Raw genomic sequence first — 21,219 nt, forward strand, 5'->3', positions numbered from 1 at the left:
CAGCAGGGAGCCTGCTTCCCTCTCTCTCTCTGCCTGCCTCTCTGCCTACTTGCGATCTCTCTCTCTCTCTCTGCCAAATAAATAAATAAAATCTTTAAAAAAAAAACAAAACAGTAACTACCACTGCACAAACTGGAGATTTGGCTGCTTAGAGTGACATATAAAGTCTCTTTTAATCTAAAATTGTATACCAAAACAAGAAGAAGTCTCATGGTATCAAATGAATATACCTGACCCCTGAGCATCAAAGTTAAAATTCATTAGAACTTCCCTCTGAGTGAGTGAGAACGACTGCTGTTTCAGAAAGGTAGACAAAAACAGAAATGGGACGGCTGGAACTGACAGTGGGAAGTCACCGGAGCCCGATACAAGAACAGTTTCAGAGAAGGGATGGGATGGGGGGAGGGAGAAATGGACTTGCAAAGAGTTGAGCCCGTTAAGAGCTGGCGAGTCTAGAGGAGTCTTCTGGAACATTGTGCGCTCCAGAGAGGAACAGCATTGCCAGAAGGAATTCTCGGGATGAGAGAGAACTGAGCATGGGCGGGTGTAAGGAGCCAGGAGCAGAAGCCTTCAGCACAGAGGAGAGGACAAAGGATAACGGATGGAAACTAGTCCTGCAGGAAGAGGGGGTGGGGACTGAGGGCACCACTAAAGGGACTGGTCTTAGAAAGAGGAGCAGGAAGGAAACGAAATTGGATATGCATATTCGTTTACAGCTGGAGAAGGGGAACTTCAGTGAGTTCAGTTCTATTGTTCTGTTTTTGGTAGAGAGCAAGACCACGTTTGCAGTATAAGGGAATGAGAAAGCAGCTTGATGAGAGAAATAAAAGGCTTAGAGCAACCACTTTGGATGACAGACAAAGGAGATGATGAGGCAGAAAAAGCGGTCTCTCTCTGGAGTTCTGCACAACAGAACGTGATTTCAGGGTTCATGTCGTAGAGCCCCATTCTTCCTCCTGTTTTTTACTCTCATCATCAACTCTTCAAAAACTTGATTTCATTTACACAGTCAAGGAAGGAGGAAGAACTGGAGAGGAGTTCTGAAGCCAAAATAGAGCAGAAGATCATGTTCTCCAAATGTTCACAGGAGGAATGAAAGACTAATGTTTCCACATTAGTAATTTGTCTACATTTAACTGTTTGAAAAAGAATCTGCAATGTCACCTCTGATTTGCCTCACCCCAAGAGGAATAATAAAGACTGAGGAAGGAAAAAAAAAAGCATTTGGTAGAGCCAAGAGGAGGTCAAGAGCTATTAGAAGACGCAAACTGGATAAGGATAATGAACATCTGCAGATGGCATCCTAGAACAGTTGCCAAGCCGTTTGCTGATCAGTTCAAGTCCAAATTCCCATTCATTTTGTCTTCTGCAGAGTTCCTGAGAGACAACCAAGCAGAAAAGATCTCCTCTTCGGAGGGAGCCCTTGGCACTCACTTTTAACGACCTGATAACGCAGCAATATCTCAGATTTTAGAGTAACATCTCACTAGTCTGCAACTGATAGAGAAGATTGATTTGAATGGCTGTGAAATGCAGAGAAGACCAAGAGGAAAACTTACTGCAAAGGGAAACTGACTCACATGGAGGGTGCCCTGCCCCGTTCGTAGCACCAATAGGCCAGAGGAGGCCCAAGTATTCCCTGGCTTTGGTTAAAAGCCCAGTTCCAGACTTGGAGAACAGAAATGGACACAGAGGTATGGGACAGCACCCACACATTTTTGGAGCTCAATTCCTCAGGAAAAGGCAGGATATAAGGAGGATGCCTTGATGCCCTTGGCTACAACTCTTATTTGGGGTACACGGAGATAAAAATCTGTATTTTTGAGTGTAAGTCAAAGCGTGATTTTAAGGGGAGTGGGAAAAGTTCAGTTAAATTATTGATCAGATCAGTTTATATTACATGATTTAAACACTGGTAAGTCTAAGGAGTGTGTATTGTCCTTTTAAACTTTATATTTAGATCACCATTACAGAGGACTAATAAAGTACTGACATAAACACACTATTAGAAGACCTGCTTTATTAAGTAGATATTTTAAATGATTTGTAGTGGCCTTATTAATACATTTAACTGTTTGAGATGCTAAAAAACTTTCTTCATAAATACATGCGAAAGCTGCCATTTGAAAATCATGCCTTTAGCTTTGCGCAGTGGCAGCATTGTCGTCAATGAGGTTTATCCGAGGCGCGATTATTGCTAATTGAAAATCATGCCTTCAACTCAGATCTTATAGGTTATCACAAATCTCAAGTTTATCTGGGGCCCTAATTAATGATGCTTGTAGCACAAAACAGTATTCTATCCTTATGCTCAAAATTCCTATAGCAGGAGGATTCAATCCCCAAGTAAGTATATCTATAAAAACCTTCATATTAAGTTCAGGAAAACAAAGAAGATAGCATTCTAAAGAGCGTATCAGTAACATGCGACTCACCTCCAGACAGTAAAAATGAGTATGGTATATAACTAATTTCCCTATTTATTTGCTCAGGTCACCCTTCCTTAAAATGTCAGCATGATATCCGCAAATTCCCAATACTGACAGAGCTTGTATTTGCAAAGATTAAGTTCCCAAAAAGATAATGTACCTGCTTTGACCCTCCAATCAAATATTCAACATTTTCTGCTTTTTATGACTCAGCACTGTTCCTACTTCTGGTATCACACCATGGTTCCACAGAGCTTTTTAAGCAAATTTCAGCTTCTTTTTAACTTAAAGGTGAAGGAATCCAGTTCTAAGGCCTGAAATTTGTTTATTTCTCCTACTGGATGCTTTTTTTTTTTTTTAAGATTTTATTTATTTATTTGATAGAGAGAGAAATTACAAGTGGGCAGAGAGACAGGCACGGGCGGGGGTGGGGGAGCAGGCTGCCTGCTGAGCAGAGAGCCCAATGCAGGGCTCAATCCCGGGATCCTGAGATCTTGATCTGAGCTGAAGGCAGCGGCCTAATCCACCGAACCACCCAGGCGTCCCTCTCCTACTGGATGCTTTGTAAAAGTCTACTGCCTTACTTTTCTTTGCTCCTTTTCCCCTCAATCACTCTAAATTTCCTATAAAACTCTCTTCAAGGAGTTATTCACAGGCCCAGGAAAACATCAAGTACAGTAATAAAAAGAAACACTTTTTTTTTTTTTTAAGATTTTATTTATTTATTTATTTGACAGACAGAGATCACAGGTAGGCAGAGAGGCAGGCAGAGAGAGAGGAGGAAGCAGGCTCCCTACTGAGCAGGGAGCCGGATGCGGGGCTTGATCCCAGGACCTGGGATCATGACCTGAGTTGAAGGCAGAGGCTTTAACCCACTGAGCCATCCAGGCGCCCCAAAATAGAAATACTTTGAGATCTAGGCTAGTCCTGTTATTCTATGAAGGCCAAGGATTTGGGCTTCTGCTTACATAAGAAGTCCCAAATATGATTCTCGTCCCCACACTCACACTGACTCTCCCGTTCCTGAGTCTTACTCACTAGTTAATCCTAGTTAGTGAGTAAGTGAATACTTAGTGAGTTAGTGACTAGATCTTTAAAGTCATCTAAAATCTGATTTAGAACAGTGCTGCTCAAACTTTAATAGGCATATGAATCACCAGGAGATCTTGTTTAAAAGCAGATTCCAAGCCAGTAGCTCTAGGAAAGGGCCCCAAATCCTGCTCCTCAGTGGCACTTAAAGTAGCAAAGATCTAGAACAGTGCCACTCAAAATGTGGCCCACAGATGTGTGCTGCTTAGTAAATTGTTACCAGTGCAGAAGGAGAGAAGAAGCTTGCTCCAGGACATCAATCAATTTAGTAACTAAGCAAACTTATTTCTTTTCCTAGTGGTATCTTACCTATGAGGAATACAGTTCCTTGATTTACATTCTGGCACAACATGCTCTGAATAGCACCCATATGCTTATAGCCAACTGATTTTTGAAAATGGTGCCCCCAAAAAAATACAATGAGGGAAAAGTAAGTCTTTTTAAAAAATGATGCTGGGACTGTAAGGGCCTATTTAGCCAGAGTGATTCCATCTGGCTGAACAGTGATTTTGTTGTTTATACAGTAAAACTTAAACTGACTCTGCCCCCCCGCCCCAGGAACTTACTTAAAAACAAGTCCTAGAAACCAGTCCTAGGCAACAAAGCCCAAATACAAGGGTACGTCAGGCCAGGTGGAGGTATCCAATCAGTGGGGGCGCATACTGTCTCCCTAGCTACCAAGGAGTATGGGCCCTGCCCTTTGGGCGCCTTTTGGGCGCCAATTCTGACCAAGGTGATAGGCTAGTTCAAATATCTACTATAGGGTAAACTGTAATTCAATTGGTCACTTATGTGTGACCTAGCATGACTGTGCAGCTTTCTCTGTGTGTTACAATCTCATTGGCCACCTGTGTGTGGCCAGGCCCAACCACATGGCCTTTGCCCTTAAAAGCTAGTCTGTAAGGCAGAGAGGAGTCGCCTCTTTGCAAGAGATAGCCCTGAAAGGTCGGTTTGATTCTTTTTTTTTTTTTTAAAGATTGTATTTATTTATTTGAGAGAGAGAGACAGTGAGAGAGAGCACGAGCGAGGAGAAGGTCAGAGAGCGAAGCAGACTCCCCACGGAGCTGGGAGCCTGATGCGGGACTCGATCCCGGGACTCCAAGATCACGCCCTGAGCCGAAGGCAGTCGTCCAACCAACTGAGCCACCCAGGGTCGGTTTGATTCTTGATGCTAGGTGCAAAATAAAGCTTTGCTTGACCTTTGCTTTGTAACAGTCTCGTTCCTTTAATCATGGACCCATTATTGGGGAACCTTTCAGGACAACTAGATTATATACATGCAAAAGAATAAATTAGATCCCTACCTCATGCCATTCACAAAAGTTAGTTCAAACTGGACCAAAGATCTAAAAACTCCCCAAAGAAAATATGCACACAAATCTTCATGGTGTTCGATTAGGTAAAAGTTCTTAGATCTTAGATACACACCTGAAGCACAAGCAATCGAAGGGAAAAAAACAGATAAACTACACTTCATCAAAATTTAAAAATTTAGCACTTCAAAAGACACTAATAAGAAAATGAAAGACAATGCAAAGAATGGGGGAAAAAATATTTGCAAACCATACACCTGATAAAGACCCAGTATCCAAGCTATATAAAGAACCCTTAAATTCAACAATAAAAAGACAAGATAATGTAAAAATTGGCGAAGAATGTGAATGGACATTTCTCCAAAGAGCATATAAAACTGGCTGATAAGCACATGAAAAGATGCCCAATGCCATTAATCACTTGGAAAATGTAAATAAAAACCACAATGAGGTATCACTCCAAACCACAAGGATGGCTATAATCAAAAAATAGAAACAATAAAAAATGTTGCCAAGGATGTGGAGACTGGAACCTTCATACATTGCTGGAAGAATATAAAATAGTAAAGATCCTGTGGAAAACAGTTTGGCATTTTTTCCAAAAGCAGAGTTAACACTTGATGCAGCAATTTCATCCTGTGTATATACCCAAGGGAAATGAAACACCATGTTCACACAAAAACTTGTACAGAAATGTCCTTAGCAGCACTATTCATAATGCCAAAAACCGGAAACAACCAAAATGTCCATTAGGATAAACAAAATGTCACACACACACACACACACACACACACACACACACACACGGAGTATTATGCAGCCATGAAAAGGGGAAAGGCACTCACACATGCTATCACATGGATAAAGAAGGCACCCATCCGTGCTAAGCATGGTTAAACCATAAATATTATGCTAAGTGAAAGAAGTCATAAGAGTCCATACATTAGATTATTCTATTTATATGAAATGTCCCAAACATATACCAGAAAGTGGACTATGCTTGCCAAAGACTGTGGCAAGGTGAGTATGAGGAGTGACTGCTAACAGGGATGGGTCTCCTTCGGAGATGATGAAAAAAAAAAAAGTTCTGGAATTAGATACAAGGTGATAGGTAAATGACCCTGTGAATATACTAAAAACCACTGAATTATATTTAAAAGGGTGAATTTTTATCTCAATTTACAAAGAAAAGTAGCATGACAAGCTAGGGAAAAAATAAACACGCAAGAGGGAGAAAGAAAAGGAAAAGAAGGTTCTCCGAGCAGCACTCATCCAGAGTAGTCAGGCAGCTCAAAATGTCATCTCTGCTAGAGCCTTTTGAGAAGCAGTTTTCTTACAATAATGTCACTTCTTTGGACCCTCAGCCTGACTGCAGACAGCTTGTATTGTTGATGAGTTCTTCCCTACATCCAACTGGAAACTTCCAGCTCTTGTTCCTAGACTGTCCCCTTCAGAGCAAAAAGAGCAAGTCTTCTTTTTCACTTTCTAAACAACTGAAATATTATTATTTAGACTGTAAATTTTTTTCTTCTCTAGGTTAAATATACCTATGTTCATAAACAAGTTTTTTTTTTTAGTTGCATCACCACTTAAATGCTTTGCTTTGTCTGTATCCCTTTGACAAGAATGGCCCCAGGAAATGAATGGAATACTCCAGGTGTGGTCTGAGTCGTGCACAGCAGACCAGCATCATCACCTACTATTCATTTTATTAACGTAGCTAAAAATGGCATTTTTATCCTTTTGGCAGCTGCATTACACTACACATTCATATTGAGTTAATTGACCGCTAAAATACTAGTCTTTTTCCATTTTACACTGCTTTAAATCTCTGCCTTCCCAGACTTATACTTTTAAAGTTGTTAAAATAAAAATTCAAGTGTATGACCTTGCCTTGTTATTTCATCTCATTAGAATCAGTCCATTGCTCCAATTCATAAGGATCATTTTGGATCCCGATTCTATTACCCATTGTAGTGGTTATATTTTCCAACTTTATATTAGGTACATAATTGATAAGTGTGTCTTCTCTTTAACCAAGTTATTTGCTGAATGTAAAATAACATAAAACTAATGGTAAGCTGCGGGGCTTTTTTCAAAAAAAGCTTTCTCCAAATTAATATCAAACCACTGGTCAGGAACCGTTATACACAGTAGCTATTACTCCTGGAATCCAGCCTAGACTCTCCAACTTGCTCACAGACCTCTGGTGAGTGTCCTTACCCAAATGACACAATTTTTAAGAGACTGGACCTAGTGCACTCCCCTGAGCTTCCCAACCAGAAACCCTCCCAAAAAGGCATGATGTTGATATGACATGGTCTGCTCTTACCCAACCTGAAGGTTCTTTGGATCCCTGCTTAAAATAAGTAATACACTAACATTCAAAAAGAAAAAAAAAAAAGGAAATTATTTTCTACTCCAGTACTCATCCTCTATAAGGAACCCTCCCTGTTTCTTTCCCTTTCTCCCATTCACCCTATCTCTCGCATCCTTTCAGTGTTTTGTTCAGGCAAATCCAAACAGTATATATTATGCATTATGTACAGACACGCATATCTTTTCTTACACAAAAAACAGCTTCAAAGCATCTTTCAAAATAATCTGTTCCGGATTCTTGTCCCCCATCAATCCTGATGTCCCTACTGTGCACAATCCACCCTCCTTCTCATTTAGGAATATGGAAACATTTTCTTGCCTCAAATCTTCTGAGATCTCTTCTGTTGAAAGCAAGGCTTCAAATGTCACTGGTGGCAGCTCACTGTCCTCACTATCAAGCTCACCGCAGATGGAATCCATCTGGGCCAGGAGACGTGAACACAGAACAGCACTTGGTACATCTTGGGCTTCAGTTCTTACCCCTTTAAGTCTGAAGCTAATTCATCTTTTCCTGCCTTTGGGTAAAGGAATCTGAACTCCAAAACCCAGCTTCCAATTGTCTGCCAGAAACCCAAATCCCTTTGGTTCCATTAGGGCACATGTCCCAAATGTTATTGAAGGCCTCCTACCAAACCCTGGTAAATGGTACACGGCATTTGTCAAAATAAAATGTCTCTGTTGAAACCACTAACCATTCTTGAGTTTGGGTGCGTGCAACACACACATCCTCACTCTGCTGTCAGTGCAGAGAGGATGCTGCTTCTCCAACCACTAACACACAAGCCTTAGCCTGTTATAAAGCATGTTGCCTCCTCCAATTCCTTTCACAATTCTGACCCTGTTTGAGAGAGGTAGGGTTAGGGTATGGCCTCTATCTGACAGAAGTCTGAGCCTAGGAGGGTTAAAAACATTCCAGAGGGCTTTTGATTAAAATGGTAAGAAAAAAAAATTTTAAGTAAGTTGAATACTTCCTTTTATTGCTGCTTCCTTCTAAAGTCTTACTAAATGATGTAAAGAGTTTGCTTTTTAAAAAGCACAAACTAGGGGTGCCTGGGTGTCTCAGTGGGTGAAAGCCTCTGCCTTCAGCTCAGCTCATAATCCCAGGGTCCTGGCATTGAGTCCAGCATCAGGGTCTCTGCTCGGCAGGAAGCCTGCCTTCCCTCTCTCTCTCTGCCTACTTGTGATCTTTGTCTGTCAAATAAATAAATAAACTCTTTAAGGAAAAAAAAAAGCACAAACTGAAGACGACTTCCATTTCCGGGAAAATGGAGTCAAGGTGCTTTTGCTTATTCTCCCTTCTAAGTACAACTAAATATAAATACTCTAGACACTAGAATAGATTTTAAAAAGCATAATAAGAAGAATCTGATATGTGGACAGAAAACAGCCTAGCTAGAAACTTTAGAGCCCGAGGAATGAAATGATGGTGAGCTGCCCGAGTTTTCTTTTTGTCCCATATATCCCAGACTAGAAACTGAAGCAACTGGTGAGTTAAAAACACCAATAAAAGCTTACTCTCTCTAGCCGAAGCCAGGAAAATGCAGCCTGGAAAGACAGAAACTCACAGACACTAACTACTCTATTCCAGCCAAAAATCACAGAAAAAAACTGCAGCCCCTCCCTGCAGACACGCCAGCAAAAGCCAAGGGGGGGGCCCAGACTTCCACCTTCACATACACACTATATCTATGTATATAACATAGTCTTATATAACTAATATATGTAACATTAATTAGAATATTTAAAAGCTACACAAAGAAATGGTCAACAAATACAGGAAAAGATGCTCAACATCACTAAGCATCAGGAAAGTGCAAATCAAAATCACAAGAAAGTAACACTTCATGCCTGTTCGGATGCCATTATTCAACAAACACACACACAGGCAATAACAAATGCCGGAAAGGATGTGGAGGTATTAGAACCCTTGTGCGCTGCTGGTAGCAATATACATTGGTACAGCCACCAGTGGAAAACAAAAAATTAAACACAGAATTACCATATTACCCAGCAATCCCACTTCTTGGTGTATATCCGAAAGAATTAAAAGCAGGATCTTGAAGAGATATTTGCGCATCCATGTTCACTGCACATTATTCACAATAACCAAGGTGTAGAAGCAACCTAAACGTCCACTGATGGATAAATGGCTAAAGAAAATGTGGCATATATTTATAATGGAAAAGGACTCGACCTTTAAAAAGAGAGAAATCTTGGGCGCCTGGGTGGCTCAGTGGGTTAAGCCGCTGCCTTCGGCTCAGGTCATGATCTCAGGGTCCTGGGATCGAGTCCCATATCGGGCTCTCTGCTCAGCAGGGAGCCTGCTTCCCTCCCTCTCTCTCTCTCTCTCTGCCTGCCTCTCCAACTGCTTGTGATATCTCTCTGTCAAATAAATAAATAAAATCTTTAAAAAAAAAAAAAGAGAGAAATCTTGTCATTTCTACAATATGGATGAACCATGAGAATATTATAGTAAGTGAAATAAGCCAGTCATAGAAGGACAAATACTGTATGATTCCACTTACATGAGGTACATAAAACAGCTACATACACTTTGCCAACAGTTAAAAACACTGTGCACTTAAAAATGGTCAAGATGGTAAACTTTTAAGTTAGTTGGTTTTGACCACAATAGAAAAATTATTTTTAAAACATAGAGTAAAATTAAAATAAAAATTTAAGTACTGGCTTAAAAACAAAAAAAAAGCTTCAAAGTTGAAATAATAGTTGCTTAGTTGATAATCTATGCAATATATTCAAATGAGCTGAACATTTTTACCCACACAAACCCTGCACACAGATGTTTATAGCGACTTTTATTCATAGTTGCTAAAACTTGGAAGCAACCAAGACGTTCTTCAATAGAGGGATGGATAAATTGTGAAACATCCATACAATGGACTATTATTCTGCTCTACAAAGAAATGAGCTATCAAGCCATGAAAAGACATGGAAAAACTTAAATGCATATTAAGTAAAAGAAGCCAATCTGAAAAGGCTACACACAGATTGACTGCAACTATATGATGTCCTAAATAAAGACAAAATTATGGAGACAATAAAATAAAAATCAGTGGTTATCAGGGGTTGGGCAATTTGGTGGGATTAACAGGCAGAGCACAGGCAATGTCTGGGGCAGTGAAACTATTCCATATACTATAATGGTAGATACATTTTATACCTTTACCAAACTCAATGTGTAATACCAAATTAACCTAAAATAAACTATGAACTCCAGGTGATAATGATATGTCAATGTGTCAACTCTCACCTCAAGTATCTAGGAAAAAAAGAACAAAATAAACCCAAGCAAGCAGAAAGAAAGAAATAATAAATAAGTATAAAAATAAAAACCAATGAAATAAAAAATGGAAAAATAAAGAAAAATCAATTAAACAAAGCAATGGTTTCATTGATGTTTTCAAAGACATCAAGCAGCAAACCTCTAGCAATACCAACAAAGAAAAAAAGAAATAAGATACAAATTACCAATATTCGGAATGAATCGAGATTTATTTTTTTTTTAAAAGATTTTATTTATTCATTTGACAGAGAGAGATCACAAGCAGGCAGGCAGAGAGGAGGCTCCCTGCTGAGCAGAGAGCCCGATGCGGGACTCGATCCCAGGACTCTGAGATCATGACCTGAGCCGAAGGCAGCGGCTTAACCCACTGAGCCACCCAGGTGCCCCTGAATCGGGATTTTTATCACCGACCCGGAACACATTAAGGGATAATACAAGATTATCAGTAACAGAGAACTCTACATGCATAAATTGGACTTAAATGAAATGGACCAATTCCACAAAATACAAACTATTACAACACACCTAATATAAAGGATAAATTAAATAGCCTTATAAGTATTAAGGAAACTGATTTTATAAATTAATAACTGCCAAAAAAGAAATCCCCAGGCCCAGATGGTTTCACTGGAGAATTCCAACAAATGCTTAATTGAAGAAGAACAAAACACCAATTCTACAAAATCTTTTCCAGAAAACAGAGAGGAGGGAACACTTCCCAACTCCCAACTCGTACTATAAAGCCAGAACTACCCTAATACCAAAATCAGAAAAAGCTTAATAAAACTCCCAAAACTACAGACCATTAGCCCTCACTATAGCTGTAAAAATCCAAAATATTAACAAATAGAATTCAAAAATAAAGAAAAATAATTATAGACCATGACCAAGTGGGGATTACTACAAGGATGCAAGTTTGGTTCAATATTTGAAAATCAGTCAATATAATCCACCATATTAAAGCTAAAGAAGAAATATCACATGAGCATATCACTCGATGCAGAGAAAAAATATCTGACAAACTTCAACACCCATTCATGATTAAAAACTCTTAGAAAAATAGGAACGGAGGGAAACTTCCTCAAATTTATTTTTTAATTCATTTTTAAAAACCACAATTAAACTTATGGTTAATAGTGAAAGTATTCTTTTTTCCTAAGATTGGAAAGAAGGCAAGGATGTCCACTCACCATTCTTACTCAACATAGTATTGCAAATTCTAGCCAATGCAAGAAGACTAGAAAAGGAAATTAAAAGGATACAGATCAGAAAGGAAGAAATAAAACTGCCTCTCTTTGCAGGTAACACAATGGTCTATATAGAAAATCCCAAGGAATATAGAAAAAAATTATAGAACTAGGGGTGCCTGGGTGGCTCAGTTGGTTGAGTGGCTGCCTTCCATTCAGGTCATGATCCTGGAATCCCGGGAATGAATCCCACATCAGGCTCCCTGCTCAGCGGGGAGTCTGCTTCTTCCTCTAACCTTCCCCCCTGTCATGCTCTCTCTCTCTCTCTTTCTTTCTCTCCCAAATAAATAAAATCTTTTTTTTAAAAAATTCCAAAACGAGTAAACAAATTTAGCAAGCTACAGGATAAAAGATAAACACAGAAAAATCATTTGTTTGGGGCACCTGGGTGACTCAGTCAGTTAAGCATCCAAATCTTGATTTCAGCTTAGGTCATGCTTTCGGGGTTGTGGTATTGAGCCCCGTGTTGGGCTCTGTGCTCAGTCAAGAGTATGCTTGAGATTCTCTCTCCCTCTGCCCCTCCCCCCCCACACACTGGCACTCTCTAAAATGAATGAATGAATGAGTAAAAATCAATTGGTTTTCTATACACTAGCAATAAACACATGGACACCAAAATCAAAAATCCAATACCATTTATAACCACTCAAAACAAAACCAAAAACTTATGTCTAAATCTAAGAACATGTACAAAGCCTCCTTAACGCTCATGAAAAAAATCAAAGATAGAAATAAACGGAGAGGGACGCCTGGGTGGCGCAGTTGGTTGGACGACTGCCTCCGGCTCAGGGCGTGATCCTGGAGTCCCGGGATCGAGTCCCACATCAGGCTCCCAGCTCCATGGGGAGTCTGCTTCGCTCTCTGACCTTCTCCTCGCTCATTCTCTCTCTCACTGTCTCTCTCTCTCAAATAAATAAAATAAAAAAAAATAAAAATCTTAAAAAAAAAAAAAAAGAAAGAAACGGAGAGATGCACCATGTTCATCTATTGGAAAACTAAACAGAAAATATGTCAATTCTCCCCAAATTCATATATGACTTTAATGGAATTCTTATCAAAATATTTGCAAGACATTCTGTAGATAAAGATTATTCTAAAATTTATGTGAAAAGACAAAAAAATGAGAATAAGTAAAATAATTTTAGGGGAAAAAAAGTAAGAGGAATCAGACTTTTTATAAAACTACAATAATCAAGGTTGTGTGGTATTTGGTAGAGATAAAGGCATATAGATTAATGGGAACAGAAGAGAGGAGGGTCGGGGCACCTGTGGCTCAGTCATTAACCATCTGCCTTCAGCTCAGGTCATGATCCTAGAGTCCTGGGTTTGAGCCCCACATCCGGCTCCCTGCTCAGCAGTAAGCCCACTTCGTCTCCCACTCCTCACGCCCCAGCTTGTGTTCCCTTTCTCGCTGTGTCTCTATCAAATAAATCAATAAAATCTTTAAGAAAAAAAAAAAGAAAGAGGACGTTCTAAAGATGGACCCTCACAAATATGCCTGACTAATTTCTGACAAACATATTCAATGGAAGAAAGACAGCCTTTTCAACAAAGGTTGCTGGAACAAAGAAGCAAAAAATAAACCTCAATAAAGGTCTCACACCTTATATAACATTAACACAAAATGGACCACAGACTTAAATGTAAAACGTAAGACTATAAAAATTTTAAGAAAAAAAGACAAAATCTTCAGAATCAAGGGGCAGGCAGAGTTCTTAGAAATGACACCAGAAACATGTTCCACAAAAAGAAAGAATAGATAAACTGGATTTCATCAAAGTTAAAAACAAAACAAAAACAAACAGAAAGGTCTTAGGAATTAAAAAGCCTGATGAATAAAAAATTCAACAGGGTGCTTGGAATGTAAAGCTGAGGAAATCTGCCAGAAAGTAGAGAGGGGGAAAAAAAAGAAAGAAAAAGAAAAGGGAGAAAACACAAAATATTAGAAAATCAACTCAGGAGAACCAACATCCAAAATAACAGCAATTTCAGACAAAAGGAAGACAGAAAAGGAAATCACCAAATGAGACAGGCCAAAATTCCTCACAATGCAAGGATAGGAGTCTCTTGATTACATGGGGACACCATTTATTAATAAATAATAAGTGTACACAGCAAGGTGTATCATCAAGGTATTTCAGAACACTGTAAACAAAGGGGAAACATTAATTTCTAGGGGGGAAAAATGGGTCACACCCAAAGAGCCGATATTAGAATGACTTCGAACTTCCTATGCACAACAATGAAAGCTAAAATACATAGTACAGCTGTGCTTTCAAATACCTGAATGAAATGATTTCTGAGCCAGAATTTTATACACAAGGTTTCATATGTGTGAGCATAAAATAAAGACACTTCCAGACTTTTAAGATCTCAAGAATTTACCTACTATGCATAAGGAAGCTACCACAGGATAAGCTCCACCAAAATGAGAAAGTAAAGCAAAAAAACCGGAGTCAGGAAATCTAACAAAAATGTGAGGCAAAGGGAATAACTAAGAAATTCCAAGATAAGACTGTAAATTGGGCCTAGAGAGCAACCAAACCAGATTTCACTGAGTTAGGAGACTAAGACTTCTTCAAGATAAAATGGACAGAACACATAAATGCTTTTAAAAGTTTTTTTTTTTTTTAATGATTTCTACAGCCTAGGGAGAGTTTGGGGTTAAACTGCTGAAAAGTACACAGGAAAGACAGACCTAAAAATTGAAAAAGATTATTAATTTCAGTGAAAACAGAGTTATAGGGCGCCTGGGTGGCTCAGTGGGTTAAGCCGCTGCCTTCGGCTCAGGTCATGATCTCAGGGTCCTGGGATGGAGTCCCGCATCGGGCTCTCTGCTCAGCAGGGGCCTGCTTCCCTTCCCCTCTCTCTGCCTGCCTCTCTGCCTACTGTGATCTCTCTCTCTGTCAAATAAATAAATAAAATCTTTAAAAAAAAAAAAAAGAAAACAGAGTTATACAGAAAAGGAATAGTAATCCTAGTCCACCAGAAGACTCTGCAAGAACAGTGTTTTCATACACGTAAAAACTAATACTACTGTGACTAACATATTACCAAAACTTCTTGCAGCAGAACGGGAAGTGAGCATGATTGCAGGTATCTGGGGAGAAGGGTGTGCAGGGAATGAAAGAGAGCTAAATTTTTGCTTTCCATACTATATATTGCCTAAAATGGAGAAAAAAAAAATCAGGAACTAGCAAGATCAGCATGTTATTTTGAAACATATCAAATGAATCAACCAAAAGTGGTTGTCTCTGGGACGTTGCAGTGACAGAAGAGGGCCCCTCGGGGAAGTGCTTGAAGTTTTTGGGGAAAAGCTTAGTTCACCTATGTGATTTAAGTTGTGAAAAAATATAAACTCAAAACGGAACCAAATCTTCCCCAGCTAATACACAGCTGGACCAGAACATGAACTCACATAACCGAGTTCCCGATCGGATGTGTTGATTTGTGACCTCGTAAGGGGCCTTTGTGCTCCTAGTTCCACACCCGCCTAGCACACAGCCAGCCCTCAAACATGTTTCTGAACCAGTGGGAGAAAGTTAAAGAATGGGATTACTTTCATAATATCAGAAAATGAATGAGAAGGGCATTCCAGGCAGAGGAAATAGCAGAAGCAAAGACAGGAAAGGGAGTGTGTGTGAGAGAGAGCTCAGCAAGGCAGGGACAGGGGGAGGAGGGGCAAAGAGAAGCAGCCAGAAAACCCAGTGGCTGCTGGCGGGAGATGCAGTGAGGCTGGTTGTCCTGAGCTCTGTGGAGGGGCGCGGGCGCACACTGATGCTTTGAGGATGGATCTGGGGGCCCTATGTATTTGACCCTTGGGGTTTTTTGTTACTGTTTTGCAATGATGATGACAACACTTATTTCTTTCAGCAAATGGTTTCTTCTCAAATGGTTTCAGCTTTTTGGAATCTAAAGTAGTATGAGGCTCTCTAAAATCCTGAGGTCTTTTTCAGTTCACCCAACTGCCGTACAGCTGGTTACTCTAAGTGGTGCCCAAAGGGCCAACTCCACAGCGGAGAACAGGAAAGCAAAGCCTCGTGGAATCTCTACAATGCCACCTTCACTCATTTTATCGGACCTCTTTTTGTTCTTTACAAGAGCATGAATCTAGATGCGTATTACTTCACTTAAATATGGTACAGTTCTGTAAATGTTATTTTCCTTATGATTTTTTTTTCTCTTTTTTTTAAGTAGGCTCCAAGTGGGGCTTGAACTCACAACACTGAGATTAAGACCTAAACTGAGATCGAGAGTCAAACACTTAACCCACTGACCCATCCAGGTGCCCCTCCTCATGATTTTCTTAATATTTTCTTTCCTTTAGCTTCCTTTATTTCAAGAACACCGTGTATAATACATACAACATACGAAATGTGCATTGACTGTTTATGTTACTGGTAAGACTTGCAGTCAACAGCAGGCTGCTGCTAGTTAAGTTTTGGGGGTGCTGAAAGTAATATGAGGATTTTCAACTCTTCTGGGGTCAACTCCCCAGCCCCTGTATTGTTCAAGGATCAATTGTATTTACTTTATGCCAAGCAGGCTGCTGAAATATAAACGTTCTGATTTTTTATTTTATTTTTAAATTTTTTTTAAAGACGGACCTTCTTTATTTTTTTTACAAAGATTTTATTTATTTGATAGAGATCACAAGTGGGCAGAGAGGCAGGCAGAGAGAGAAGGGGGGAAGCAGGCTCCCCACTGAGCAAAGAGCCGGATGTGGGGCTTGATCCCAGGACCCTGAGATCATGACCTGAGCTGAAGGCAGAGACTTAACCCACTGAGCCTCCCAGGCACCCGGGTCCTGATTTTTTAAAAAAACTTACCTTCTGATGGCAGAATTACTTATAAGATAAAAAGATAAGCAATATAATTGGTGTAAACAAAAGTCTTGTGGAAACAGAAAGGAATAAAAGACTATCTAAGGGGGCCCCTGGGTGGCTCAGTCAGTTAAGTCTCTGACTCTTGATTTCAGCTCAGGTCATGATCTCAGGGTCGTAAGGTTGAGCCTGTGTCGGGTGTGGAGCCTGCTTAAGATTTTCCTTCTCCCTTTCTCACTGCCCCTCCCCCCAACACTTGATCTTTCTCTTAAAAAAAAAAAAAAAAGACTAAGTTTTTTAATGTGTAATATCAAACAGAAGTGAAAGTAAGAGACTATCAAACTCCCACTTACCCACTGCTCTGCTTCGATTGTAACCCTATGCCAACTTTCTCTTCTAAATCTACTCATTAACTTTAAGACATCATGTTATTTCATCCACAAATATTTCAGCATTTATCTCTGACAGGGACTCTTTCTTTAAACACAGTATGAATCTGAATTGTGAAAACAAAGTTTTTAAGATGTGAGGTATAATTTACATATAGTAATAATGCACAGATCTTAAGGTGTTCAGTTGAATTCTAACACTTGTATAGCCCTGTATAACCACTACCCAAAACAAGATATAGAATGTTTCTATGGCCCAGAAAGTTCCCACACACCTTCTTCTAGTCAATTTCCCACACTCAGATGACCACTTCCTGATTTCTGTTCCTACAGATCACTTTTGCCCATTCTTGGACTTTTATAAATGAAATCATAGAGTATGTATGAGAAGTTTCTAGTCCAAGAAAAGGAAAAACCATCTCTGGAGGACAGAACGACACATATAATATACAAAGGTATATTCACAGAGTGCTGAGAAGCTCAAGAGGGATAAAAACCAGGACTGGGAGTAGACAAGTCTAGAAGAGGAGGCTCAATGGAGAGCTAGGGTTTCTGGATTCAATACCATAGTTAGTTCTGGGAATGAAGTCATGAAATAAACTTAGCCCGATGCACAAGCATTTCTCTGACCTTAAAAGTTGGCCAATTCTCTTAGTACCCTCCTTCCTCCTCAACCTCCAGCTAACGGTGACCAAGACGGCAGAAGCAAGCTCTACCCCCAAGCCTCTTCACTAGCATCTTGTGCTGAGGCTCCTCTGCCATCTCAGGGAAGGAACAAGCCTCCCCAAACCCCCCATCACCCTTCTTAGGAGAGGGCACATTTTCAACAAGCAATCCCAAGTCTCAGGGGCAGCCTTACCATTATCTGGATTTCTCTCTTGCACACCTGGAGATCATGCTCATTGTTGACAAACATGCGTTTCAAGGCACATTTCATTCCATTGCTTGTCCTCACCAGAAACACGATGGCAAATCCACCTGTGAGGGAAACACACATACACGCTCTTTGAGTCATATTCAAAAAGCCAGTCAGACAACCACGGTGGCTGCAGCTTTATGCTGTCACCGTTAATCGTACCGATGCCATCATCAGCTGGGCCTAAGGGCTGGCCTGGCCTAGAAGGCACTCTTGGATTCAAGGGTCTCAGGGATATTACCATGGGATTGGGTGGCAAGAGTCAGAAAAACTGCTGAACACCTATGTCACGAAAAGAGAAGAATAGTAATTATATTGCAAAAAACCTGCCAATAAACAGATGAACAAACAGATGGACGAAAGGGAAATATATTCCAAACACTGTCCTAAGCACTTTGAGTTCTTACTGAATTCTTACTAAAATCCTGTGAGGCTGGGTATTATTTTTCCCTTAAGGACAATGACTAGCTAGAGAAAACAGAGGCTCAAAGAGATTAGATTCAACCAAGAACTTAAAAAAAAAAATTAATTCAGCACTTAACCAGAGAAGCTTGGAAATTATTTTAATAATTGTATAATAACAGTTGTCAGATTCAAGATGCTTTCTCTTCCTTCTCAACCCTCCTCACTCCTCCCCCAACTTAGATCAACAACTGACCTTGAGGATTTCTCCTGCTTTTCCTGCCTTATGGGCTACTGAGAAGACACAAAATATAGGCATCAAAGTGTTCCTCAACACAGCAGACACCAGGAAAGTATAACTCAATTAGTGGGGCAGATGTTTTAACACCCACATCAAACCTTTCTCTTAAAGACCAAATTTCACTAAAAATTTTTTTAATGTAACTAACAGAAATCTTCAAATGCTCTGGATTGGTTACACCTTAGCATTCCATAGATTCTTAGAACTCCCTCCTTCTATCTCATTCCCCAAACACTGGAGGAGGTATTTAGTGCCATTGTTAACAGAGGTTATAGAACACATCTTCTTTATCCATTCATCTGTTGATGGACATCTAGGTTCTTTCCATAGCTGGGCTATTGTAGATATTGCTGCTATAAACATTCGGGTGCACGTGCCCCTTTGGATAAAGAAGATGTGGTATATATACACAATGGAATACTATGCAGCCATCAAAAGAAATGAAATCTTGCCATTTGTGACGACGTGAATGGAACTAGAGGGTATCATGCTTGGCGAAATAAGTCAATAGGAGAAAGACAACTATTACATGATCTCCCTGATATGAGGAAGTGGAGATGCAACATGGGGGGTTAAGGGGGTAGGAGAATAATAAATGAAACAAGATGGGATTGGGAGGGAGACAAACCATAAGTGACTCTTAATCTCACAAAACAAACTGAGGGTTGCTGGGGGGAGGGGGGTCGGGAGAAGGGGGGTAGGGTTATGGACATTGGGGAGGGTATGTGCTATGGTGAGTGCTGTGAAGTGTGTAAAACTGGCGATTCACAGACCTGTACCCCTGGGGATAAAAACATATTATATGTTTCTAAAAAATAAAAAATAAAAAGAAAGATAAGTGTTGCAAAGCTGTTAAAGCTGAAGGCTTTGGGATAAGCATTAGTAAGACTGGGCACTTAGTCCATCTGTCTGCTCATAGACCATCATAATTTAGCTTGAACCATCCCACGTATTGACCCTGGGTAGCAGCAGCAACAACAACAACAAAGTTTCGAGGGTATTCTTTGCACACAGGTGATCCCTGATTGGATGGAGAGAGGCACAGAGGGAAGTCGCCAGTGTGGGAAGTTGAGCAGAGGCTCTGGTGTAGTGCGGCTAACAGCCATATGCAAAACTGATAGAGAGCAAAAGCAGTGACTCTCTAGATCGTGAGGCAGAAGACTGGAGTCCTGTTGCATCTCCCCCTATCTCCTCTGAGGCCCAGCGGCGCCTGAGCACCTGTCTGTTGATGCCGGGGGCCATTTCCTGGTGTAGACACTCAATGTGCATTCTTTCCCAAGTCTCCTTGTCTAGGTTTCTGCAGCTTGTAACCAAAGAGAGCCTCAATCAGAAAGCATTCTTGCGTGTCTTCATCCGATACACACATTAATTCTGTGTTTACAAAAACGTTAATGGGCTCAAATGTTCCAAGTGTGCATGTTGACAGTGTCTACCAGACTTCATATTTGTACATTTCCTATCATAGCTTCCTTCTTCAGGAGTCAGGTGAACATGGAGATTCACCGTGACGTCTTTAATTTCCACAGTCATCTTGAATCTTTGTATCTCAGTAACATTTCCCATTTTCTCGTAATACTTTATAGTCCACTCACACTGCTCAATTGTCAATTTTAATTCTAGAAATTCACTTTAAAAATTTGTTTACAACACTACCATGTACTGACAAGTAGGGGTGTTATGACATACAGACACAATCTCCATTTTAAGATGTGTATTTTTTCACATTCAAATTTTTAGGATATTAGAATTTTTCTTGTGATAAATATGTACATTGAATGCAGTAGTTGATCTTCTTTTCCCCAAAAAGCTATTAAATTCATGATGTAGGGGCACTGGGTGGCTCAGTGGGTTAATGCCTCTGCCTTCGGCTCAGGTCATGATCCAAGGGTCCTGGGATCGAGCCCCGCATCGGGCTCTCTGCTCAGCGGGGAGCCTGCTTCTCCCTCTCTCTCTGCCTGCCTCTCTGCCTACTTGTGATCTGTGTCTGTCATATAAATAAATAAAATCTTTAATAAATAAATAAAAAAATTCATGATGTATCTTATTTCCAATCAGAATCAGAAATGCTAATATAAATTATTAAATGTCTATATGTATTCATAATTATTTTGTGGACAGCCCAAGTAGTCATTTTATAAATATTTCAATGTGTAAAGAGATTTTTATTTATTTATTTATTTATTTATTTGAGACAGAGTGCGAGAGAGAGCACAAGCAGGGCAGAGGGAAGGGGAGAAGAAGGCTCCCCCGCTAAGCAGTGGCCCTGATGTGGGGCTTGCTCCCAGGACCGTGGGATCATGACTTAAGCTGAAAGCTGACGCCTAACTGACTCAGCCACCCAGGCACTCCAGGTATTTCAATTTTTAAAAAAAAAAAATCACAGGTCTACAGACTTTGTATCAACAGTGCTCCTAGAGAGAGTTAATCTTAGCATTTTGCTTTATGAAGAGATGAACTGAGTGAGGCTTAGGAGTCCCATGGCTAATTATGCAGAACCTGTCATTCTGCTGACTGTCCAAACAACGCTCTTTCCACTTTATTCATCTCAGAGAAAGTCTGTGTAACAGCCCCTTTAGATACTAAGGACACACCACAGTGCTGCAGAACCTGAGGAGGGAAGGGCCATT

General features: G+C 40.1%; 1 protein-coding gene and 1 pseudogene across 10 annotated transcripts in view; one reads left to right on the forward strand and one right to left on the reverse strand.

Moving 5' to 3' along the window:
- Nucleotides 1-21,219, reverse strand: part of AAK1 (AP2 associated kinase 1) — a 173,904-nt gene that overhangs the window by 76,477 nt on the left and 76,208 nt on the right. For all 10 annotated transcript variants that reach the window (XM_044261295.1, XM_044261296.1, XM_044261294.1 and 7 more), the window contains exon 3: nt 17,833-17,951. In XM_044261295.1, coding sequence (XP_044117230.1) covers nt 17,833-17,951 — 119 coding nt within the window. The remainder of the gene's footprint in view (nt 1-17,832; nt 17,952-21,219) is intronic.
- LOC122916587 lies at nt 2,141-2,290 on the forward strand (annotated as a pseudogene).

Source organism: Neovison vison, chromosome 8 (genome assembly GCF_020171115.1).
Source record: "Neovison vison isolate M4711 chromosome 8, ASM_NN_V1, whole genome shotgun sequence".
In the NCBI taxonomy this organism is placed as follows: domain Eukaryota; kingdom Metazoa; phylum Chordata; class Mammalia; order Carnivora; family Mustelidae; genus Neogale; species Neogale vison.